This window comes from Chrysemys picta, chromosome 5 (genome assembly GCF_011386835.1).
Source record: "Chrysemys picta bellii isolate R12L10 chromosome 5, ASM1138683v2, whole genome shotgun sequence".
Taxonomy (NCBI): Eukaryota; Metazoa; Chordata; order Testudines; family Emydidae; genus Chrysemys; species Chrysemys picta.
Genome location: NC_088795.1, coordinates 56,146,847 through 56,173,520, shown reverse-complemented (window position 1 = coordinate 56,173,520; position 26,674 = coordinate 56,146,847). Strand labels below are relative to the sequence as shown.

Here is a 26,674-nt window from a genome sequence, read left to right as displayed (position 1 = left end):
TATGCTACCGTATACTAGTTATAGAACTGAAAAGAAAATTGGCCTTTCCAATTGTCTTGCTTCTGCTCTATTTTTTTTTTAAATAAAAAAGACTTGTGAAATGCCCGATGAAATTTAAGCCATTTAATTGTAATGGAGTTTAGCTGAGGAACTATACCCAGCTTGTATGACAACGACCGAGACGCATATTGCATTTCTGATTGATCTGATAATCATGTGCATGGAAGTCCCAGCAGCGTTTTGCTGTAAAAAGCAAGGCAGAAATTAGGCAAGGAAAAAAGTCTCTGTGCTACAAGATACATGCCTGTGAAACGACTCAAACAGCTCCCAGCACTAATGTGGGAGGAGTAACAAAAAGAATCGAAACCTAAAGTGCACTAGGCAGATTGCTAGACCTGATACTGAAACTAGAGTCCTATTTAGAAAGAGGGCGGTAGGAGTTTGATACGAAAGTCTAGTTCGCTTACTGGTGTATGCATTTTGCATCGGAAAGGGGGATTGTATGCTGTCTCCGCACGTCATGCCAGGGCTGCTTGCTGACCTGCTCATACCAAGTACGTCCCTTCTCTCCCCCTTCCTCCAGGAGCCTTTCTGGCTCGGAGGGATTCCCCTCCTCAACCACTGTGCTTCTGCTTCCTGCTTCTGTAGAACTACAACTCCCAGTAACATCTGTGGCAGCGGTTTGAAAGTGAAAACAAACTGTAGGTTACTATTTCTTGGCAGTAGTAGCAGCAGTACATGTCCTTTCTCTTTTGTTTTCCGCCTTGCAGCTTGGGTGTGTACAAGAGGAGCCAGCAGTAATCATCGCCCTGAAGAAGGGGTCGGATCTGGACCCCTCGAGTTACTTTCCAGGAGCAGTTGTCAGGCCCTCTGGGGAGGCCAGAAAGCGACTCTCTTTAAGGAGCTAACAATCCAGGTTATGCAGTAAAAATCCGCCCATGAGTCCCACATGCAATTTGACAACGTAAGGCCAGCTGCTGTTCCTGCTGCTGCTGCCCCGATTGCTGCGGAGGGAAGCGCTCTTCAACCCTATCGGCTGCGGCGGTTTCCTTTACCTACCCGTGGGGCAGTCTTGCCATGTGGGGCTAGGATTCGCTGCAGTATTAAGCAGTAAATATGGAGGCTGCTTGCAAGCCAGATGGCGGGGAGCAGAGTCATCCCAGCAGCGGCGTGGAGGCTCCTGGGGACGCTTCTATGGACAGTTACTTGCGATCTCAGGGTTTATATAGAAAGCGGGTTGCCAAGGATGGATCCTGTCTTTTCAGGGCTGTGGCCGAGCAGGTAAGTAGTTATTTAATTTAAGTAACCAGAAGCACTTTAACGATGGCGATATCTGGAGGAAATGAATCCCATTAGTGGGTGTTAATGATGAGGGTGAAAAACGGGCGAGTGGGGATTAAAGGAACACTAGTTTTGCCATGGGAAAGCACCACATCTCAGAGAGGGAGGAATTCGACATATTGGTATGTGTGCACAATCTTCCTGTTCCAAATAGGAAATTTAGGTTGAAGTTTTGAACCCCCCCTCCTCCCCAGCAGTACATTTTTAGTGTAAAATTAGTGAAAACTGGGATTAGCCATCTGGTATGAAAACCATCCAGGAAAGTCCTTTAAAGCCCTTCCTTCCCTGCTTTAGATTGTGTGAATGAGTTTGCTGAAGTTTTGGAGTAAGATGATCGTATCTTCATGTCACACTTCCCCCCTCACTTCAGTGAAACAGCATTTTGAAAAAAGTGTCTTACATACAAATAGCAGTGGGAGGACTAGTGCTGCAGATTCTGACCCAGGTTTCCTGCTCATTTTGAGTGTTGGTACATTACTCACATAATTTTTCTTCCACTAAACTAAAATTTGGACTCTAATTCTTTGTTTAAAGTTATTCTGATAGTGGGAGTTTTCTTTTAAGGTGGTGATACAGGAAAAGGGGGAAACAAAGTCTGATGGACAGCTACTATGCTGTCATTCTGTCAATAAATATTCATTTCATATTAAATATTTTCTAAATTTACCGTAAATTTTTACTTGACATTTAATTTTCAATAAGTAGCCAATTTAATTTTGTACAGTTGTCAGTTCTGAAATAAATATTCATCCAAATTGATTCTTTCCAAGCTCACATTTAACCTATATTCATTACATCATCCAATCATTAACTTCCATCAAGAGTCTTAAGAAACTGCAGCTTCTCTCTTCCTTCCCCCCCCGTAGGTGTTACACTCACAATCTCGGCATATTGATGTTAGGAACGCCTGTATAAATTACATTCGCAAAAACAGAGAAAAATTTGAAGCGGTGAGTAAATGCTGTTTTTCTTCCTAAGTAGAAGGGGGAGGGATAGCTCACTGGTTTGAGCATTGGCCTGCTAAACCCAGGGTTGTGAGCCCAATCCTTGAGGGGGCCACTTGAGGATCTGGGGCAAAATCAGTACTTGGTCCTGCTAGTGAAGGCAGGGGGCTGGACTCGATGACCTTTCAAGGTCCCTTCCAGTTCTAGGAGATGGGATATCTCCATTAATTATTATATTATTATTTTCTTTCTCTTTATTTTCCTAGCTCTGCCCTGCTGTTTTGTAGCAGGGCTTCTAATAACTTAGATTCTACCTAGGTAGGTGTATAAAGCAAGTGACCCTAAAAAAGAATTGCTGCTTGTTAACTATGTTGGGTGGACTGTGCTTTCCACCCACCAATTACTAAGCTTAACTAGTAAGAAAATTTTAGGGCAGTATACCACCACCTTAATGAAGCATAAATAAAACAGAGCAGGATAGAGTAATGGTCAGTTATCCAGTCTTGGGGTGCCAGCAGGCTTTCTGTCATCAGGTTGGATCTGGGGAATGTTCTGCATTTACCCTCCCCCCATCCCCTTTGTTATATATACATTCTTTATATCTTGTAACATCATTCAGGCACAAGTTATTAAAGCTACCGTATCTTTGAATATTCTGTTCTAAGTATATTGTCATACATGTATCATAACTCACCCCAAATCCTTCTAATACATTATTACTTATTCTGCTAGAACTCTAATAGATAAGAAGATGCCAATTTTTTTTTTTAACCTGTGCTACCCTCCTCCTTACTCAATCCAACCATCTTTTCCATGCTTTAATGTGTTCCGCTATTTCTTAAAACAGTTGTCTTATTCTTATGTATCTGTTTCTTGTGGCCTTGGAGTTGCTATTTGGCTATTTTTCTCCAGTCAGTATCCATCCTCCCTAGTCTGTCTTACTAGGGAGTTCCACACCCGGCTAGTAAATCACAATCACGCTTTGCCTCATTATCTACACAGACCAAGAATCTATGGAAGATAAGGCACAAACCATCTTTATGATTTGAAGTGTGTATTTTTTTTTTTTTTTTTTTTTAGCAGATTTGAGAGCTGTGCCAACAAAACATATACAGAAAGCAGAAAAATTTGCTTTATGTTTTCTTGTAACATTGTTAAATATATAATATCTACTTTTCTAACACTGTTCATTATACATTTCTTTACAACTAATAACTAGACTCCATGAGCTTATTGGAAGATCTACATTTCTTGGAAGTGGCCCCCCCCCCCCCCCCACTCTTTTAAAAAATGTGTATTTACCATACTAAAATAAAAAGCTATTGAGCTGTAGGTTTTCTGTGGTATTGCTCCAGACTATTAATAGATTGCTGAAGAGTATTACCACTTACTTTATAGCAGTCATAATGTAATTATGTAAGTAAATTCTCACATTTTGATGAAAATTAGATTTTTACCATGACTATGACTGAGATTTGATTAATAAGATGTCATTGATATTAATGGATTTTTAAGTGACTTTTTAATTTTATTATGTGGTATGATCATGTTACATGGAGTTTTTCAAAGATGTAAGAAACAAAGATCCCCAGTAAGGAGCCTACAGTCTAATTCTTACAAGTAGCTTATCGTTTTATAAGGAATGACATGTCTGTGGATGTAAATTCTGTAATTGCAAATCCCTGAAAAAAATCATGGAGCATGAAAAAAATCATGGAGCATAGTAGCATTTGATTATTGTAATTAAAGGTGGTGTCAGTGGCATTTAGAATTCATTTAAATTTGAGAAATATTTGATAACTTATTATGATAGGTCAGTGCAGGAAAGAGTACACTCTGTTCATGCTGTTATTGATGTGTAAAGGTCCCCAGTGGTAAACTTAAAAACAAAGGTTCCATTGCCCATTTGTTCAATTTTCAAACAAATACCTTTATGCTTTCTTCCATCCTGCCCCATGTGCTTGGGAGTTGCTCCTTGCAGACATTCACAGATCTTCCTCATTGTTCTTCTTAAACTCTCCTTTGCCAAGATGCTTACAAAAAACTTGACAACAGTTAGACTTTGATATGCTGAGACCTCTACCTATCCTGCTGACCAATATTGTCTCATTGTTTCTTTGTACTCCTACATCTGTCTCTCAGTATCCATCTGTTGCTTCTTGTCTTGTGCTTAGTCTGTAAGGTCTCTGGGGTAGGGACCATCTTTTTGTTCTAGGATTGTGGGGTCCTGGTCCATGACTAGGGCTCCTAGGTATTATGGTAATTAATAATCTAATAAACCACTTGCTGTCATATTTTTACAGTTTATAGAGGGGCCATTTGAAGAGTATTTAAAATGTTTGGAAAACCCACAGGTATGTATTACTTAATTAAACTTGCATTATAGAATATAATATCTATTTATTTTGGTTGACTGAAATTAGTTTAAGATATCTCAGTGCATTATATGCGGCTATATAGAATGTGTGTACAGACACATTTGATATATACATACACTGTTTTGGAGTTTGAATTTATTTGAAAAAAATTCTCTTTCAGAAATGACAGTTTTGAAAGATCATAAAATTACATGTGGCTAGATCAGAGGTTGGCAACGTTTGGCACGCGGCTCGCCAGGGTAAGCATCCTGGCGGGCCGGGCCAGTTGATTTACCTGCTGACGTGGCAGGTTCGGCCGATCGCGGCCCCCACTGGCCGCGGTTCGCCGTCCCGGGCCAATGGGGGAGGCGGGAAGCCATGGCCAGCACATCCCTCGCCCACGCCGCTTCCCGCCACCCCCATTGGCCCGGGACGGCGAACCGCGGCCAGTGGGGGCTGCGATCGGCTGAGCCTGCCGCGTCAGCAGGTAAATAAACTGGCCCGGCCTGCCAGGGTGCTTACCCTGGCGAGCCGCATGTCAAACGTTGCCGACCCCTGGGCTAGATGCTCACTTCTGTATTTGTTTTCTTTTTGTGTGACAACAGTGTATGGAAGAAGAGGACCATGGTTTCTGAAGCAGTTTTTGTTTCAGTCTCTGGCTGCATTTCCTTTTTCCTTCTGTCATAGTCTCTGTCACCACCACCAGCAGTGGTACCACAGTTGGCACATGTGCTAGGCCTCTGCTTCCCACATGATGTATCTCTCTTGATGGTGTGTGATACCTATGGAGTGAGAGAGACTGCTGTTCAAGGGAGTATTAACTTACCTATAGTACAATTGTTATGTAACCCTGAAAGGGAAACCTATATTTTAAAAATGAACCAAAACAGTTGTGGTGTTTCTTGTTTTGATTTTAAATATTCTTTTAAAACCCAAACCTTGCTGCCTTGTGCTAGTGGACAAGCATCAGAAAATGAAACTGACCAGTTTTTCTTTATACAAGCTTAAGGAAGTACAAGTGGTAAATTAAAACCCTAAATGGAAATTCTCTGTTTGTTATCTAAGGTGCTAATAGAGGTGAGGAGATTTGTTTTTTGAAAATCTGATGTTGAACTCTCCAGAGTATAGGAAAACAAAATAAAAAGAAAGTATGCAGTAACTACATTACTAGATTACAGAGTGGTAGCTGTTAATCTGTATCAACAAAAACAACGAGGAGTCCTTGTGGCACCTGAGAGACAAACACATTTATTTGGCCATAAGCTTTCGTGGGCTAGAACCCACTTCATCAGATGCATGAAGTGGAAAATACAGTAGCAGGTGTATATATACATAGTACATGAAAAGATAGGAATTGCCTTATCAAGTGGGGGGGGGGCAGTCTAACGATTAACAGTAGAATACCAAGGGAGGAAAAATCACTTTTATAGTGGTAATGAGGGTGGCCCATTTCAAACAGTTGACAAGAAGATGTGAGTAACAGTAGGGGGAAATTAGTATGGGGGAAATTAGTTTTTATAATGACCCATCCACTCCCAGTCTTTTTTCAGGCCTAATTTGATGGTGTCCAGTTTGCAAATTAATTCCTGTTCTGCAGTTTCATGTTGGAGTCTGTTTTTGAAGGTTTTTGTTGTTGAAAAATTGCCACTTTTAAGTCTGTTATTAAGTGACCAGGGAGGTGTTCTCCTACTGGTTTTTGAATGTTATAATTCCTGATGTCAGATTTGTGTCCATTTATTCTTTTGCATAGAGACTGTCCAGTTTGGCCAGTGTACATGGCAGAGGGACATTGCTGGCACTTGATGGCATATATCACATTGGTAGATGTGCAGGTGAACAAGCCCTTGATGGTGTGGCTGATGTGGTTAGGTCTTATGAGGGTGTCCCTTGAATAGATATGCGGACAGAGTTGGATTTGTTACAGGGTTTGGTTCCTAGGTTAGTGTTTTTGTTGTGTGGTGTGTGGTTGCTGGTGAGTATTTGCTTCAGGTTGAGGGACTGTCTGTAAGCAAGGACTGGCCTGTCTCCCAAGGTCTGTGAGAGTAAGGGCTGGTCTACACTACCAGGGGGGATACGAGAATAGCGTAGCTGAAGTCGACGTATCTTAGATCGATTTACTTCGCGTCCTCATGGCGCGGGATCGACGGCCGCGGCTCCCCCGTCGATTCCGCTTCTGCCTCTTACCTTGGTGGAGTTCCAGAGTCGACGGGGAGCGCGTTCGGGGATTGATTTATCGCGTCTAGATGAGACGCGATAAATCAATCCCCAATAGATTGATCACTACCCGCCGATCCGGCGGGTAGTGAAGACGTACCCTTAGGCATCGTCCTTCAGGATAGGTTGTAGATCCTTGATGATGTGCTGGAGAGGTTTTAGTTGGGGGCTGTAGGTGACGGCTAGTGGCATTCTGTTGTCCTGGAACAAACCCTGGTGCCAACTCTGTCTGCATACCTTTTCAGCTCTCAGTCCTAAATGAATTTCAGTTGATTTGGTTTAGTATGAAATTAAACTTTAAAAAAAAAACTGAAGAAGAAAAACTAAAGGTCCAGTCACATGTCATGTGAGAGAGTTATTGGACAATGCATTAGAGTGGTAATGAATACAGGAACTTTCACTTCTTAGGGCTTGGATAGATATACACATAAAAATAACACCACGGAACAATGATTGTTGTTTTTGTTGGCAATCTCTGCAGATAAGCCAAGGGAGTGACTCAACAGGGAAACCTAAACTACATGGTTATCTCTGAAATGGTCCCTCCAGTTAAGAATTAAGGCACTCCACCAGTCATAGTGAAGAAGCTTGTGTTTGTTTTCTGTGTCTTACTTGGAATTTGATTAAACAGAAGACTTGAATTCCAGGACACTCATTCCACTACCTTTCCTAATAACTACATTAAAGAACAGAATTTAAAATGCGGGTTTTGAGTGCCAGGTTGCTCTGATACTACTTCTCTAAAGGAGAATCTTGGTAACCTGTTCAGATTTGTTGAAGGAATAATCAAGGGTGGATTAAAGAGAGCCATTAGAATTAATTTGGACTTTCAAAAAGTCTTTGTAAAGTTTCTCACTGGAAAATATTGGCGTGTCAGAATTGCTTCTCTGCTTTCCTCTTGCATTGGGTAGGGAATTGTGGAAGTTGGTAACTTACTGAAGTCCAAATGTGCCCCCTCTCCAGTTATTTGTGGCAGGGAAGTAATGGCTGCACAGAATCTACTGTCCCTCTTTCACATGGACCCAAGGTCCAGGGATGCTGTACAGGGGATTGAAGGTGGAGAGTATGATTTAATCCTCTTTACATCCTGTCTGGCTCTGGTAAGATCACCCTCAAGCTGCAGTTACACTAGAAAGGAACACATTTTGCTAGGGATGTCAACTATTGCACTGCAGGAGAGCAGGCCCCTAAATGCCTGATCCAACACTCACTGAAGTCCATGTTAGTCTTTTCATTGATTTTAATGGACGTGGCTCATGTCCTAACTGCCTGGAGTTAGGAAGACTCTTCCCTGCCTACATAGGCAGCAGTATTGTGTAAGGCTATGCCCTCACTATGGGTGTGTGTGTCGATTTAAGATACGCAAATTCAGCTACGCGAATATCATAGCTGAATTTGACGTATCCGAGTCGACTTTGCTGCCGTCCTCACAGCGGGGTAATCGACCTCCGCGACTCCCCCGTCGACGGCGCTTACTCTTACCTGTGCTGGTGGAGTACAAGCGTCGATTCGGGGATCGATTGTCGTGTCCCGACGAGACGTTATAATTCGATCCCCGAGAGATCGATTTCTACCCGCCGATTCAGGCGGGTAGTGAAGACGTAGCCTAATTGTCCAGTATGGGTGATTTATACTTTCTTGTGAAGCATCTTGATGCTTGCAAACAAGATACCAGACTGGATGGACAAATGGTTTGTAGGTGGAGAGTACGACTTAATCCTCTTTACATCCCGTGTGGCGGTGGTAAGATCGCCCACATCTGCAGTTACACTAGATGGGAACAAATTTTACAAATGGACGTTATGTGAATTCCTATTATGTTACGCTTTTTAAAGCATATTCATATGATACTGAATTTAGAACATCTATTAAAAAAAAGAAAGGCATAGCAGGGAAAAATGAAATGAAACTACTAGTTAAACACTGATGGACACGATTTTCTTATCTTTAGGGTAATAATCATGCAGGGCTTTGGAGCAGTGCTCTGGCTCCGCTCCAGCTCCAGGTAAAAACCTGCAGCTCCACTGCTCCGGAGCTGCTCCAGCTCCGGGCTCCACTCCAAAGTCCTGTTAAGTCATGTACTCTTTCTTCTTGCTGATTACCTTAAGGGGTAGGGATGGAAGACAGCAGATTCTTATCTCATTGTGATACTTATAGGTGAATGTATGCAGCAATAGCAAGTGGGCAATAATTGGCTATGATACGTACAATAAGTTGTCTGTCCTCTTTCCCACCTCTCAGTGGCAGTAATAATTGGTTAGGAAACAAAAGATCTTTCAGGGTAAAAGATTTTCGCACTGTCTAGGCCATAATATCTTCATGCCCGCTTGTATTTAGAAATAACAGTACGACACCTCTCGGAATGGGTGCTTTTAATTTAAGACCTGCAAGGACAGTTTAAAGGTATTGGGTAAAATTTTCAAAAGCACCTAATAGACTTCGTTTAGTGGGAGATAGGCTTCAAATCAGTTTTCAAAATTTTAACCACTGCTTGCCTAGGTTGACGTACCTTTACAACTTTATTTTTATTACATTTTGATGCCAGATTACATTCTCTTATGCATGATGAACTTTCATTCTCTAAATTTGAGTAGAGAACAACTATGAAAGACCGCTTCTATACACTATTCCAAGTTACAAAATCTATGATTTTGCTGTTCCATATTACAAAATGAGTGTGACTACACAAAGTAAAACCTTTGGCTGAAATCCAGGCTTAGAATGTTACGTATTATCTCATGGTAGTGGATTTTTTTTGTTTTTGTTTATCCAAATGTGCAATAAAACTTTAGTTTATTTGAAAGAATTTCTTTGTTTTACTTTTTCAATACAGGAGTGGGTTGGACAAGTGGAAATAAGTGCCCTTTCTCTTATGTACAAGTAAGCAAAATTTGAATACTATTTAATGAGTCATATAATGGGAAAAATGTAACCTATTTCAATTAATCAGGTGCTTATATAAAGTATTTGGCTAATTTAAACATTAATTGAAATATTAGCTCTTAAAATAATGGAACGTTCATGTTGAAAAACCAAACTGTCAATGAAATATTACTTTCAAAGTACTTCGGTGAGCTTTAGGTGCATGAAGTTGCATGTTACTTTGTGTGAGGTTCTATGCAGTTTACATTTTAGTCTGTCAGTGAGACTCTGTTTTAAAGCCATGAACTCTGGACAGATGTAAGATGATTGAAGTAGTCATATTTAATCTCTAAGGACAGGCTGCTGGTGGTCTTTTTGCTGGCTAGTTATGGGCCAAATTTAGCGCTAGTGTAGACAGGTGCAACTCCATTGAAGTCAGTCATTTCATTTGCTTGCACCAGGACTAAATCTGGACTTGCGTCTCTAGGCAGAACCACTTACCAGCCCTCATAGCTGGAGGGGGAAGTCTAGTGGTGAAATAAAAATAGATAAATTGCTTTGAAGGCAGGATATATTTGCATCCAGGACCCCAAGTGGTAATTAAACACCAAGACAGACACATATAAGGGAACCTCCTCTTCTCATTAGCAAGTGGTGGGAGGAGTGTAGTGCTTGTATTTCCCTACAGAGTGAAAAATGCAAGAATCTTTTCAGTTTTGCAACCCTACTGGGAAAGGGGCAGTAGCAGAGGCAATGGCATGTTTAGAGGGGAAACCACCACCTCCTCTTTCTGGAGGAGGTGGGAGGAAAAATCGTGTTTCCCTTCCCCCTTTCTGAGAGAAGAAATGGAAACAAGAGGAGGTATAAATTTCCAGGCATAGGGAGGGATGACAGGCTACTCTTGCCAGGCACTAGTCAAGAAAAAAATGGAAGACCAGATCAGTTTGTGCTCCACTGCAGCCTTTGTTACTGACCTTTTGTTGGCTGGTGTCTGGTAATTTTTTCTAGATGTCCAGAAAAGAGATGGCTCCCCTGAAAGACAGAAGAACTTAACAATCAAGGAGATTTAGAATACATTTTTCCTTTCCAAACGATTTCTTCTAGATTTGTTTTTAGAATAATTTTCTATCTCTAAAAATTTACCTATGAACACATGACTTAATCTTGCAGAGTTTATTAGTAGTCTAATCAGAAACAAGAGACGAAGAAATTGAAAAATAATAGTGATTACTGAACAAAGAATTAAAATAGGTGGGAATTTTATCCAAAGGATAAATACAAAGATAATGATTAAAATAAAGTTAAGATTATGATGACAGAGATTGATAACAACTTGGAAATGAAAAGTGAAGATTGATATTCTCTTTCACTCATGCTCTTGTGGAATAGTAAAGGCAAATAAGATAGCATGGGGGTTTTAACTGTGAATTTTCAAGTTCTTGTTAGTTTGTATCACATTTGACATTTTATGTGCTACTTTTTAAGGTAATAAAATAATTTTTTTTTAAATGCAAATTTGGAATATGCTAAGTTATAATATGGAATAGGCTCTTTGTGTGTTTGTGTTGAATCCTTCTAAGTGTGATATGGCAGAATTATTTCTGCTTGAAAAGCCATCCCTGCAATTGTGCAACATCTACTTGGCAACACATGCCTTTGTAAAAGATGAATCTCAGTGCTCATGCAGCATGCTGGGTTGACAGCTTTGGAGATGGAAATCCTCGAACTGCACAACAGTTCAGTGTGGCACGGATAGTCAAAGCTTCCTCATGTTGCTTCAACTCTGTTATAGGAATAAGGAAGCAGCCCAGTCTCCATGCCCATTAATATATTATTATTTGTATGCAAAGCAACAAATAAGTTGCAACTGGTTACCATATTTTATTAGCCATTTGACAAGAAATGAAACAAAATTACACTGTTATTTTTACTTCTTGACTATAGTACTTTAACCATTGTAAACTAGTGGAGTGAGAAGCTCTATGAGAATTTTGAATAGTTACCTGGGAGAGAAAGGGAGAAACATCCTGACTTAAACTACCTTCTGCATTTGTTGAGATTGTTAATGCTTTGATATTTATAACACTGAATTTTGTGGTCTGATGTTTCTAAGTTTAACTTTTACTGGTTTTGTACAAAGAGATTCTGAGTTAACTGTGTGTAATGGATTTATATATCATGTTAATTCTTTAGAGGAATAGTATTGTATCCATCTGCAAGGTTCACTTGTACTTTGGGCTGGTCGGAATTCTCTGAATGTGTTTTTGGGCAGAAAATTGAGGTTTTTTGTTTTTGTTTTGTTTGTTTTTCTTTAGTGCCTAGTTTCCATAGTGTGTGTGTGTGTGGGTTTCTGTTTTTTTTTAACCTGAAAACTGACACATTTTGACTTAGAAATACTGCTGTGGTACTGCATGGAAGTTATAGTTCAGTTGCCTCGTGACCCCATTGTCCTCTATGGCCTGGGTTTCCCCAAGACGTACCATGGCCTAGGATCCCCATGATGCACTGCTTTCCCTCTCCAGGGGGGTGAAGGACCATAGCGCACCATAAGAGATGTAGTCCAACCAGAGAGCTTGGCCTATAGAGGAAAATAAGAACATGAGAAAACCAAACTACAGCTCCCATGAGGTACTGCACCAGGAGTTCCAAAATATTTTGGTATTTGAATTTCTGCTGAGAAAATCAAAAATTTCTGTGGAAAATAAGCCCATTTTTTTTACTAGCTCTGCTTATACTGATATTAATCACTATTCTTTTTTATTTTTTTTTAAGGAGTGTTTTTTTTTTTTTTTTATGCTTAGATAGTCCTTGAATTTTCACTTGAATTCTCACTCTGAATATATTTTCACTTGAATTCTTGTTTTTTCTAGGAAGGATTTTATAATATATCAGGAACCAAATGCTTCTCCTTCACGTGTAACTGAAAATGACTTTCCTGACAAGGTAAAACAAAACCAAACAAAAATATTTTTATGACTAATATAAGATGCAATTATCAATTAAAATGTTCTTAAAGCAAATAGGTAATCACAGTTCTCATTACTCAATACACAAGTAATATATATATTTTTAATAGCCTAGGACTTGTTACAGTTTGAGAATGTCACAACAGTCTTCTCTTTGTAATGAAAAATGAAACAACAATAAAATGTATAAAACAGTGTGGCCCCTAGTTTTGGACATTTAATGGAACAATAGAGTGAAATAATAACTTATGTCTACAGAAATAACTCATTGTAATATGTTGTATGTTATATTTGGTAGCTATTGTTAGGTACTAATATGTAGTTGGTTTATTTAAAAAGGAGTCTTAAATTCCTTATTATTGTACATGTTTATAACATCAAATTATCTGCTACAAATCAAACCTCTTACATACATTTTTCTGTATTAGCAGAATTTTTCTAGTTGACTAGATCCAGTATATATCCACAGAAAGTTGTAGTATCTTTTTTTCTCTCTAGTGATTATGAAGCCCTGAAAATTTTGCAGCACAGTATGTGGGCACATAGAATTGCATTGAAAAAGATGCTGTTAACTTTATAAAATCATCACATGACAAAGCACTTGTTTAAATATCCTTTCTCTCCTCTTCTCTAGGTACTACTGTGTTTTTCAAATGGAAATCACTATGATATTGTTTATCCTATAGAGTATACAGAAAGAGCTGCTTTGTGCCAATGTAAGTACTATTTTGGTTGGTAAGCTTTGCAGTAAAGTATATGGTTTCACCAAAGGCCCAAAAAAGTGATTGCTATTTGTTTTGCACTATTAACAAATCTTCATCTAGAGCTCTTTTCCTTTGCTTAAAGTATAGTTGTACCTAAACCTACCATTGTAGTGATGTGGTTTTCAACTCATGTAGAACTAGTCAACAAAGGCTGCGTCATCCTGACCAGAGATTTGGATTATGATCTTGTCATCTTTTGAGGCATGATGAAATTGATTGCATATAGTAAAGGAACGAGAGAGATCAGTATTTATGATTTGTAAAGCTAAATGCAAAAGAAATAGAAAAAGATGGCTTAATTCCTCTTTATTGGGCCTGGATATTCTATCATTGAGACTTCAACCTCCTAATTCACAGTAATTGCATTATCACTTGGCCACAATGCCAGTTTTATATCTGTACTCTAAACAATAAGAGAAAGTTTGTCAGTGTTAATCTTGGAGTTCTTGCATGTCTGAATTTCCACTGAAATCAGGTGTGTTAATGAGCATGAATGAGAATTGAAGGGTTAGGCCCCAAGTAAAATAAACTTTTTTGTCTTTTTTTACTGGATGTTTATTTTTTATTGTTGCAGTAGTGCCTAAAGTCCTCTGTCAGGTATGAGGGCCCATTGTGCTAGGCACTCTACAGACATAGGCCTTGGTTCTTCAATCGAGCACAGTGTGCATGCCCATTCAATTGCACGATTGGGGTCAAAGTCACTATCCCAAAGAGTTGAGGGCTTAGTTTTCAGTAGTGCTGAGTCCCCACAGTTGAAATCAGTGGGAACTTCAGGGGCTCTGCACTTGTAAAAATCTGGTGTTTATAATCTGTAAATTGTAACTCTATTTCTTCTTCACCTAACATTTCAAAAAGTTTTCTTGACACTATTTAAAATAACCTCTCAGATGTTGAGTAAAATCTCATTTGCAGTCATTAAATCCTAACTGATTTTCCCCCCAGCTCTTCTTTATGAATTGCTGTATGAAAAAGTGTTTTGTACTGATGTGAATAAAATCCTAGTGGAACTAGGTGTGACAGAGGAAAATAATGGTAGCAGTGAAGTGTCTGATTCAGATTCAGAAGACGACAACTGCAAGTAAGGGATATTTTAAAATTAATTATTAAATTATGGTTGAGCAATTCACAGTGATTAGATAGTCAGTAGAGCTCCTGGCAGGGAGCGAAATACTATGTGTCATTTTAAAAATAGTTACTTACAAGAGGGAGGAAAAGGTCGAGGGTGAATTGTAATGCTCATGAAAGTATGAAATTTGTACTGTTCACTAGATCTTACATAGGATTTTGTGGTGCCTTCTGCAATCAGAGGGATGGTTTTGCCTGCATTCCAGGTTTGGATCACCTGTAGTAGAGGAAGGTCTATCACTGCTGCATGCCCCCTCTTCCTGTCAAACCACAGAAGCCGCTTTATGGGGAATTTGACAGTGTTCCAGCTTCATACGTGAGGGAGGGAATGTAATGAGGTATGGGGGCTGGCTCTATTGGATTCTCCTCATGCTGAAAATCATTGGAGGAAGCTGGTGGAAGCTACCACAGAAAGAAGGTCAAATTCTGATCTTGTTTAAATGTGTGTAAATAGTGAGTATCTCCATAGACTACAGAGGAATTACTCCTGATTTACACTGGTGTAACTGAGAGCAGAATTTAGACAAGAATCTGCTTCAATTTATGCTGCTTCCTTCTCTGTGGATTGCCCACTGGGAGGGGGTCCCAGGGCAATTGGGGGAGCCCCTGGCAGCATGGCTTTTGCAATGTATCAGTTTTTGGATCCTTATGAGCATATGATGCTAAATAATAAGGCATTTTTGTAACTGAGAGGGCATATAGTCATTTGAGACTAGATTGAGACCACCAAACGCATTACCAATGTGAGAAAGCTAGAACAAGTAACCTTACTCCTGTCTCAACACAAATTACATACATTTTGCTGCTTTCGTTAAGCAGTATTTTAAAATTATTTTTCTTGTTTTTAGGGAAAAGTTGAGATTAGTGTGTGTGTTTTCTTAATTATTTATCTGGAGCGAGTTTTATATTTTTTTTGAGGAAGAGTGAATTTAATTTTATAGAAATTAAAATTTTGCCATAGCTGCTATTATGTAATGAAGACAGCAGTAATCTGTTCAAATGCAGAAGATCTCCTTCAGCTGCTCTTAGAAACAAATGATGTTTTTTACCCTCTGTTCATGGGAAGCAAACTTTCCAACAGCAGCAGGTGTAGAAGATGAGGGAAAATGAGAATGACCAGACTCAGGCTAGGTAATAAATATGAGTTGATTAAATGGCCTCATTTGTTTCTTCAGTTGAGTCGGGTTGTTTTCTCTCAGGCCTGATTGCTAAAGTCTCATCTAAAGGACTTACATTTCCTGTTTCAAATTTTTACTGGGTGAGTTGCTAAATCTGATTTGGAACTGTACAGTCTGTACTGAATTTTATTTGTGAATATAACAAAAGAATAACTTTCAATTTGTGGAACTTCATAATTATGCTTCTAAGAGCAATATATATTCACCATTGCATATAGCGTGAAATTTTTTAGCTTCATTATGAAGGTTAGGGGTAATTCTTGTGTACAATATGGAAGGTATTTCTGATCAGTTTATGAATCCTAATTTCAGCTACGTCATTTAAAGCATCTTATTCTTTACAGAAGTAAAACTGCTGCAGTTAATGATATGAATGGATTAAAGTCTCTTTCCAGCAACAAGGTATTTTTACATTAACACTTCTTTCCTATTTAGTTGTATTTGGCTGTATTTTACAAAGGTTAATGTTTCTCGAGTAACTTGAGTTTCTTCATTTTTAAATATGGTACATTAGGAGAACTATATAGTTCTTACAGTTGTATTCAAATTTGCATTAGAAATCTCAGGGGTTAGGGGCCATCCTTACTGTTGCTTAGTGTCTAGCTTTGTTGCTGTGTGTTGAAAGGAAATTCCCTTTCATAGCTGTTAATGCTTTTATAAGCATCTAACTGCTTTACATTCCAGTTTGACACTTGTGAGTGATCTGATACTAAATGAGCGGCTGTAAATCTGTATGTATTTGGTCACTTGCTACTTTGTTCTGTTTTGTACAGCACCTTAAGAACAATGGAAATCCCACCTCATTTTTGCCTAGAAAAGTACTTCAGTCACTCAATCCGTCAGTTTACAGAAATGTTGAATATGAAGTTTGGCTAAAGTCAAAACAGGGTAAGTTAGTATTTAAGGCCCCATCCAGAGCCCCTCTCTGTCTAGCTGATCTATAAGGGTGGGCTCTGTGAAGTCCCAAAAATGCTATGAGCAGGTGCAGGGATCTGCCCACATGTGTCAGCTTGCAGATTCAGGGCCTAAATAGTTATTTCAGTCCCAAGATACTAATGGGACAAAAATTAAGTTAAATTAGATTGTTCTTTGTTGCAGTGCCTAAACGATTTTTATAATAGGTGGAAAATTATTGTAATCTGACTGCTATATACTGATGTTGTTTACAGATCAGCAAAAACGGGATTTTTCCATTGCTGCTGGCATGCAATATTCAGTTGGAGATAAATGTAAAGTAAGTAGTTAGTTGAAATAGTAACTTCTATGCCTTGTGTCCTGGAGACCAATTTTTTCCTTGGCTTTTGGTTTAACTGCATTGTTAATATTTTCTATTTACATTTTTTTGCTTACATTTAAATGAGTATGCTCATTTATTATGTGAATACCCTTAGTTGGAAACTCTGCCAATAAAGATGCAGTAGGATATGCTTGGGGAGCATAAAGTGTGATTAAAATTTATTATGCAAAAAGGCCTCAGTCCTGCAGACACTCGTGCTTAATGTCCCAAGTTACATTCAGTAGGACAGTTGATGTGCTTAAATTGAATCACATGCATAAGTGTTTGCAGGCTCAGGGCCTGAGTCCGCATCTAAAAACTAACACTTGTGCCTGTCTCACAAACTTTTGCACCCAGTCTTAATTTTATGATTTATTTTAGGCCATTTATTGTAGAATAAATTGGTTTATTTAAAAAAAAATCAGTTTCTAACTAGGAATAAAGTAGTGTTGTTTTGGGCAAGAACACTAGGGATATCCAAGTGAAACAGGAAGAAGACACTGAAGCAGAGTTAAAAAGATGGATATTTTGCTGTAGCAGTGTTCCTAACCATGCCCTCTGGATTCTGTTGCAAGTAATGGAAAGTTTGTTCATCTTATGTTTTTTATTATATTCTGTACTAACTTAATTAAATGTTTTAATATCCAGGCATCACGTTATTGGAAAGGGGAAAAATGACAGCCGTACTTCTGAATTTCTTGATGAGGAAAAAATAGTGATAGGATGCTTAAAAACAATAAATCTTGACATAAAACAAAGTGGGGGAAAAATCGTAATACTTAACCGTATTTTCATTATGCATCCAGTATTATTATTGTAGTGCCTACGGGACCATTTGGGATTCAGGGCCCCATTGTGATAGGCACTTCACATGGACGCGCACACACAGACTCTCTATGCTCCTGCGATTTTACAATCTCTGTATATGGTAGGATAATGATAGCTGCATTTAAAAACCAAACCAAAAAAACCCAACAAACAAGTGGGATCGGGACAACAGGATAAGGATAAACAGTGAAACATATGTGATTAGTGTGTTGAGTAGCCTCAGCACATAAAATGCCTATACACATTTTATTGTTCCTTAATCTTAGGAATGTAAACGTTATGTCTGCAGAAACCAGAATTAATCATTATCATGACTATTTTTTTTTTTTTTTTTTACAAAAGAATGAAATATGTATGTTTTTATTTAAAAAATAAAAACACTGACAAAATGATTGTTTCAGGAGGTAAACTTTTGAAAGGACTGGTATTAATATCCCTAGTGAGACTACATTAATAAAGTTCCATCTGTGTCAAAAAATGTTCTGTGCTAGAATTTTAACCAAGCTGAGCATACTTTTCAAAACAGTATGTTGCTATCCTGTTCTCTAATGCATTACTTTCTTTTAAGTGTTATTCCAGGTTGGTTTGAAGGCTGTGATTTCTCCAACACTGTGTAGAGTAATGCTGTCGGGGAATCTTTTGATTTATTTATTTATTTATTTATTTTTGGTATAGGGTCATTCAAATAAGTAGTAGGGGTTAAAGTTTACCTTTGATTATTTTTAACACTATCATGGAAGCAACATTTCTTGATGTCCCCCAGGACTTCTGTTATTGCCAAGGGGGCAGTTGCTAACATTGCTGGGTGTTCAAGGGTTAAATCTTCCCTTTAAAAAAAAAATAATAAAGGAAAAATATATGGAGATATACCTATCTCATAGAGCTGGAAGGGACCCTGAAAGGTCATTGAGTCCAGCCCCCTGCCTTCACTAGCAGGACCAAGTACTGATTTTGCCCCAGATCTCTATGTGGCCCCCTCAAGGATTGAACTCACAACCCTGGGGTTAGGAGGCCAATGCTCAAACCACTGAGCTATCTGTCCTCCCCCCACCCCCATTTTGCCATAGCACTACTAAGGTGGAGGGATAGCTCAGTTGTTTGAGCATTGGCCTCCTAAACCCAGGGTTGTGAGTTCAGTCCTTGAGGGGGCCATTTAGGGAACTGAGATAAAAAAAATCTGTCTTCTCTTTTCTTTGAGTGTTCTTTATGTACTACTCACAACGTCTTTTTTTCCCTGATAATTTTTCCACAGGTGCGCTTAGACCACAATGGGAAATTTTATAATGCCCATATCCAAGAGGTTCGCTCTGAGAATGGACCAGTTATTGTTTTTGTAGAAGAGCTTGGAGAAAAGTAAGTAAACTTTTCATATATAAGTTTATCATGTAGAACTTTATTAATGCAGGTTCCCCCCTTTTTAGTGTTTGACATCATCTGCTTGATCATTTTACCATAGCAGTACTTCAGATAAAGGGCTGGTTGCATTTCTACAGTAACTGAAACTGTCTGAACAACAGTTACATTGCTATTCTAAAAGTGTGAACTTACTCCCCAACCCTATCTACACACAGCATAAAAACATCTTGTAGGTGTGTACCTCTGTAAATTATGGTATATTTTAGGACTGTCAAGCAATTAAAAAAACGAATTGTGTGATTAAAAAAGTTAATTGCGATTAAACAATAGAATACCATTTATTTAAATATTTTTGGATGTTTTCTACATTTTCAAATATATTGATTTCAATTAGAACACAGAATACAAAGTGGACAGTACTCTTTTTATATTTATTTTTCATTACAACGTAATACAAGTACTGTAATGCACTCTCTATAATAAAGTTGAACTTACAAATATAGAATTATGTACAAAAAATAACTGCATTCAAAAATAAAACCATGTAAAACTTTAGAACCTACAAGTCCACTCAGTCCTAATTCAGCCAATCGCTCAGACAAACATGTTTGGTTACCATTTGCAGGAGACAATGCTCCCCACGTCTTGTTTACAATGTCACCTGAAAGTGAGAACAAGTTTTCGTTTGGCACTGTTGTAGCCAGCATTGCAAGATATTTACGTGCCAAAGGTGCTAAAGATTCATATGTCCCTTCATGCTTCAACCACCATTCCAGAAGACTTGTGTCCATGCTGATGATGGGTTCTGCTTGATAACGATACAAAGCAGAGCAGACTGATGCATGTTCATTTTCATTATCTGAGTCAGATGGTGGCTTGGGTTCCGTAGTTTCTGCATCAGTGTTGCTCTTTTAAGACTTCTGAAAGCATGGTCCACACTTCGTCCTTCTCAGATTTTGAAAGGCACTTCAGATTCTTAACCCTTGGGTCGAAGTGCTGTAGCTATCCTTAGAAATCTCACATTGCTGCCTTCTTTGCATTTTGTCAAATCTGCAGTGAAAGTGTTCTTAAAACGAACAGCAACATGTGCTGGGTCATCATCCAAGACTGCCATAATATGAAATATATGGTAGAATGTGGGTAAAACAGAGCAGGAGATGTACAATTCTCCCCCAAGGAGTTCAGTCACAAATTTAATTAACGTATTATGTTTTTTAATGAACATCATCCGCATGGAAGCATGTCCTCTGGCCGAAGCATGAAGGGGTATACGAATGGTTAGCATATCTGGCACATAAATATCTTGCAACACTGGCTACAAAAGTGCCATGCCTGTTCTCACTTTCAGGTGACATTGTAAATAAGAAGTAAATAAGAGCATTATCTCCCGTAAATGTAAACAAACTTGTTTTGTCTTGGCAATTGGCTGAACAAGAAGTAGGACTGAGTGGACTTGTAGGCTCTAAAGTTTTACGTTGTTTTGTTTTTGAGTGCAGTTACGTAACAAAAAAAATCTACATTTGTAAGTTACACTTTCACGATAAAGAGATTGCACTACAGTACTTGTATGAGGTGAACTGAAAAATAGTATTTCTTTTGTTTATCATTTTTACAATGCAAATATTTGTAATACAAAATAATATAAAGTGAGCATTATATACTTTGTATTCTGTGTTGTAATAGAAATCAATATATTTTTAAATGTAGAAAAACATCCAAAAATATTTAATAAATTTCAATTGGTATTCTATTATTGAACAGTGCAATTAATCACAATTAATTTTTTGAGTTAATCGCATAAGTTAACTGTGATTAATTGACAGCCCTAGTATATTTATTCTTTAAAAAACTCAAATTAGAGCATTTTCTGTACAAACTCCAAACCTAGACAGCATGATATTTTCCCACTAGGGAATTACTGGTAATGCTTCTGTAATTGGATGCTAGAACTGTGGCTAACTTTTACGTTCAAAGTGTTGTGAAAGGGAATAGCAGACTTATTTAATCGCTAATTAACTCTTTAGTCTGCCTGATTTCATACAGAAAGAGCTGTGTGTTGATTGAATTAATACTTATGTCTTTATCCCCAGATATCAAGGCAACAAAATGGCTGTTATCTGAGCCATCTCCCTTAAGTTGTATTGCGGGTGCTGTAACTTCTTCCTCACAGAATAACTCCTGATCATGTGATAAGGGTTGAGGAGAGTTGTTGAGGGAAATCTCTCCAATGCTAAGGTTTGAAGAGAGGAATCCAGACAGGGAACACTTTCTCCAGTCATAGCATTGGGACGGAAGGAGTAAGACACTTGGCAACTGTGATGTCATCTTGCAAAATTGTATTTTATTTTGCAAATTTGCTATAGTTATATTAGAACTGCCTTTAATAGGTGCATGGAGTAACAGTCAGTTACAGTTCAAGTTTAAACCAGTACTCATCCACCCTCCCCACCAAACTGAATATCTTCATATCAGATAATTCAAATGCCACTTTCAGTTCATGCTGCCTGCCTAGATAAAAGCAATCAATGCTCCGTAATTTAAAGTTCGTTTATATCCCTGGCTATATCCCTAAATCTGTTGTCATGTTCCTGACTAACACGGCTGCTACTCTGAAATCTGCCCAGTGTGCTGCTCTTTGTGACATTCTGTAAAGATGGAAAAGCCCTGTAGTTTCCAAATCAAGGACATATGTACGTGTTTGTCCACAAAGCTTTAGAAAGTGCTGATAAGTTGTCTGTTTTCACTTGATATTTTCTTTAGTTTGCTTTAAAATGACTACTTAGTCAAGGGAGGAAAGTAGACATAGTCACTGGTCTCATTAATAGAATGTTCTTACTATCCCTCTGCCTTGTCTTTGTGTCAGGATGTTAAAATATCTATTTTATACGTAAAAATCAATAAGCTATTCTCCCTCCCCTCAAAAAATATATTTTTTTTAACAAAACTTGTTTTTGGGTTATTTTCATTACAAAATAGCATCGTTATGAGTTAAAATTGTGCATGTTCTGTACAAATTGTTGAAAACTGTTTCAGTTTAGAAGCTTATTTCTGTTTCTGAGAACTCAAAACTATAAGACCTTTAACTGTTTTTTTTTTTACTGTCCTCGTTAAGCTCATGCAACATATTAAACACAAGAGCAAAGAAAACTTCAATGTATTTCTCCCAGAAACAGAAAAGAGCCTTCTGTCATAGTAAACATTTGGTGGTGTTTATACAAACCCCAGTCCAATCTATAGACCTCTATATTTTTTCTCTTTCTGTTATGCAGGCATGCTGTCTCACTGAAAAGCCTTAAACCACTTCCACAGGCATCTCCTATGGAGGGCTGGAATACTGTGTCAGGGAAGAAGATTAAAAAGTTCTCTACAGCATGTGGGCAAAATATTCAGCCTGGTAGGATTCTTCCCTCTTCTAATTGCAGAAACATTGTCTCTAGTAATTGTGAGAAAAATCTTATGAAATGTTTCTGCTTCTGTGACACAGATGCAGACTGCAGAGGGCCAAAGAATCAAAGCAAGCCAATAAAAACCCAGTCAGTGCTACCTCCTCGACAACAGTATGCTGTGGGAACCAGACTGCATCAGTTCTCACAGTCTCAGCAGACATCTACTGAGCACAAAACTACGGGCAGGAATCCCTCCCAGTCTGTAAGGTAAAATGAGAAATAAGATCTTCATTATCTTGGGCCTTGGCCATTTACAGCTCAAAGGCTTGTTTCTTGTGCATCCCAGCTGATGTTCAATATCAAGTGTGACAGATATGGCAATATCCTTGAAAGACCTTACTGTATTAAGTTTAAAAATATATATATATATATTTATTAGTGTGGGCCGGAATTGTATGTAACCTCTTTAGAGGGGAGATGTTGGGAGTTCAACAGACTATACTGAAATTGTGCCAGGCAAGTATGGACTTTTGGGACAATAAGTGTTAAGTGGATTTTCCGGGGAATCTCTAAAGAGGTTAATGCAAATTCCCCAACTCTGGTTATGCAAAAATGTAGCCTTTTGAAGTTACTTCCTGAGGAGAGGGTGATTATCTGCTGATTACCTGTTACAGAAGGCCAAGATCAAAGGCCTGAGCTGCATAAAGAAATGGCTGATCTGCCCAGTCTGGGATCTGTTTCTGGATCTAAAATAGATGGACTTGTAATCATGGGGAAAATCCAGTTGTGGGTTTTGAAGGACTGAAACCAACCAGATCCCTGTGTTGGAGCTGGGTGTGATGTCTGGTAAACTTTTTAGCATGCGTGCAGGCTCTTTTATTGTTTTCTCTGTAATGCTTTTACCTTAAGAATAAATTTGTTTGCTTAGGAGAAGAAGTGTGGTATCGTATAACTGCAGGCAATATAGTGGTCATAGCCCTCAGAGAGAAAGCAGAGCACAGGTGCTGGCTTTTTTAGGCTGTCTGGCTTGCTGGGGACATCACAGTGTAAGGCAGGGAGCTGTGTAGCCTTAAAATCTCTGGTCAAGGGGAAATGAGATGTGGGTCTCCACCATATAGAGGTGATGGCCAGGAGCTGGAAGCCTAAAATGGCTGCCCTTGGAGGACCATGGGCCGGGAGGGAATATAGTGTGTCAGTTTCAGAACCCATTACATGGAATCTATGTTAATTAAGGCAAAGAATTCAAGAGGATGCTAGTGTTTTGTTTTGTTTTTGCTGGCACTTTTATTATTATTTTATTAATAGTTTATGGTAGTGCATAAGGGCCAATCAAGCATGGGGTCTCATTGTGCTAGATGCTGTACAAACACAGAGCAGTAGACTGTTCCTGCCCCAAAGAGCTTACAATCTAAATAGGACAAGACTGACACAGGGTAGGGGAAGATATAACATGCAAACAATGTGATGGCAGCAAAAGTCATTGTTGTGCCATGATTTTATTTATTTATTTATTTTATAGTTAAAGATTGCCTTGAGAGAGCCATTTAAGTTTCCATCGTAGCCATTAGGGAAGAGAAAAAATAGAACTTTCAAAAGAGAATCCTTAAGTATAAAGTTAATCTCCATCGTAGAGGTAGGGCTATGTGTGTGGATAGGTACAGATTCTAAAGTAACTGCCAGTATTCGTAACAGTAATAAAATGATTAATGGCATTTACATAAGTTGTTTTCAGTTCCTTAACTTGTGTATTGTTTGCTGTCCTGGTCTTTTGATTTTGCTACTGTGTGGAGGAGCACATGTACTATCCCCAGATCTGCTTTTGTTTTTGACAGCAAATGTCTAAAATCACACTCTAGCTATAGATTAAGTACTTGGCAGATAATTTCTCTTGGGTTATGACGACTGTTTTCAGATGTTATCCAGAGACAAGACACACAGATTTTATTTTGTAATTAAGTAGCAGTTTCAGTTGGTGAATTCAAAAAGTGCAAAGGATAAAACAATCTTTAGAAAATATTCTGCATTTGTCTATATTGTTTCCGAGTAGTACTCTGTTACCGAGAAGTAAAAATAAGCTTGTAACTGTCAAACTGTACATGCGTATACTTAAGCAAGGACGCATATAAATCTTAACATACGGAAAGAATTAATAGGAAATGTGGCTTTGTTTCCTGAAGATTTTTTTCCCCCCTGTTCTTATGACATTGATTCAGATTCTTAAATGTAAAAATTCTTAATTTGATCGTGTTGTCAAACTGCAAAATACAGAATCTTTTTAGAAGCACTTCTAACTTTTGGTTCTGTATACTATTATTCATCTTTATTTGACTGAATTTATTAGGTTACGAAATCTTGCTTTAAAGCAGTGGATCCCAAACCTTAACAACCTGTGAACCCCTTTCACTAAAATGTCAAATCTCGTGAACCCCCTCCTAAATATGAATATTTCCAGGGATTTTCTCCTTTACATGAGTATAAATTATCAAAGCAGTGATCTTGGAAATATAAAATTTTGTTTTGATGCTATGCTTATTACACACTATTTATTATTATTAATCATTACAGTATTTTTATTACATTTATTACATCTTCCAAGATCTCACTTTTGTAGCTTGTATCACTTTGAATAAGCCTGTTATAAGACAAGGCTGCTATGTTTCATCAAGGAGTATCAGATGTGAAACCAGCAAGAAGGTATTTAAGAAGCCAACTTAGAGTTTCTCCTACACAAGCATTCAGGTCTTGAGCAGTCCAGGCAAACAATGCACATTACAACAAAGCTTAAACTTGTTCTTCATAATTTTAAAAACTATACTAGCTGCCTATTTAATTTTAAAAACAGCAAAAAATATCCACCTCCCTTTCCATTTCTTATAAGGAGTCTTGAAGTTTAAATCTCTTCAGTGTGATTAAATATGCTTGCTTTGATCTGCTTAGCTCTTGGAAGTCCATGGGCTGCGGGCTGCTGGCCCCATGGTGCCTGGGGTCCGGGTCCCTAGGGACAGCTCTGTCCACTATTAGGGAATTTTTTCCTGAGAACCCCCTGTAACATTTCACGAACCCCAGTTTGGGAACCACTGCTCTAAAGCGAATCTTGTGTGCAGGTTCATCACAGAACTTTGACATGGTGAAATGTTTGCTATGTTACATTTTTATGGAGTAGTCTGGAAAAGAAGGTTTCTGTATCTTTTATATAGTGAAGAAAAGTACATCACACTAATAAATAACATTTCCGGTGCTGCCTTTATCTTAAATAAAGGATAGTGTATACCTCCACCCTTCTTAGGGGATATGAAACTAGCATTTCAGCCGCAGGGGACACTCACCAGCAGGCCAGCTCTGAACCACTCTTCTACAGCAGAGTTTCTGCTCACCTTTTTTTCTCACTTGGATATAGTGGGTAGCTTTTAGTCACAGATATGCCCCAGAATCCTTTGTTCTTTCTCTCTTGGTACCCTCTTTGGAGCACAACTGCAGCTACAGCAAAGCACTCAGATGAATATTTGGGAATTATAGGCACTTCTTGCATATGATTGAGCAGAAACAGATGTTTTTTTTCAAGGGGAAATGAGTTGGGGGAGGATGGGAGTTATTTAGGCAGTGGAGGGGCATTCATTTCTATCAGTGCCTAGGTAGCAGTACATCTAGGACAAGCCTTTGGTATTACATCATTTCAGAATAATTTAGAAAATATTTTGAAGCCCTCTTTCTCCAAGATTCTTAAGTATTTTCTCCATTTAAAAGTTGGACTTGAGTAGTGTTGTAGTCCAATGACCTTCTCAATTAATTTTATATTTATCCTCACTATCAGAATTGTCAAAGTGCGTCTAGTCCTTCAGCTTTACTGAATCTCTTTCAATCTTGCTCTGCTTTTGCCAGCAATCTTATGTAACTTGCATTGGCTGACAACGTGGGATTCCCAAAAATACTGAAGGGCAAAAGACCATTCTGAGTTGGCATTGAGATTTAATAAATCTAATCCACCTTTTGAATTTCTAATGTCTATGATTCTATGGGTTTTGATTTTGGTATCTGAGAGAGAAGTCATCCTCTTTTCAAAGCACACAGCACAGATTG

General features: G+C 38.4%; 1 protein-coding gene across 11 annotated transcripts in view; it reads left to right on the top strand.

Moving 5' to 3' along the window:
- The window catches only part of OTUD4 (OTU deubiquitinase 4), a 45,246-nt gene that overhangs the window by 1,482 nt on the left and 17,090 nt on the right, over positions 1-26,674 (top strand). For 4 of the 11 annotated variants that reach the window (XR_010601796.1, XM_005284290.4, XM_042850275.2 and 1 more), the window contains exons 2-14: positions 771-1,281; positions 2,208-2,291; positions 4,589-4,639; positions 9,690-9,736; positions 12,589-12,661; positions 13,319-13,400; positions 14,391-14,526; positions 16,096-16,153; positions 16,525-16,639; positions 16,921-16,985; positions 19,108-19,208; positions 22,481-22,605; positions 22,696-22,864. Coding sequence is in view for 9 of the 11 variants with exons in the window: in XM_005284290.4 (XP_005284347.2) it covers positions 1,117-1,281; positions 2,208-2,291; positions 4,589-4,639; positions 9,690-9,736; positions 12,589-12,661; positions 13,319-13,400; positions 14,391-14,526; positions 16,096-16,153; positions 16,525-16,639; positions 16,921-16,985; positions 19,108-19,208; positions 22,481-22,605; positions 22,696-22,864 (1,271 nt within the window). In the remaining 2 variants the exon portion in view is untranslated. Of the gene's footprint in view, positions 1-400; positions 555-770; positions 1,282-2,207; positions 2,292-4,588; positions 4,640-9,689; positions 9,737-12,109; positions 12,347-12,588; positions 12,662-13,318; positions 13,401-14,390; positions 14,531-15,744; positions 15,832-16,095; positions 16,154-16,524; positions 16,640-16,920; positions 16,986-19,107; positions 19,209-22,480; positions 22,606-22,695; positions 22,865-26,674 lie in introns of those variants that run through there. The other 7 variants (XM_005284289.5, XM_065597768.1, XR_010601797.1 and 4 more) reach the window with 7 other exon arrangements.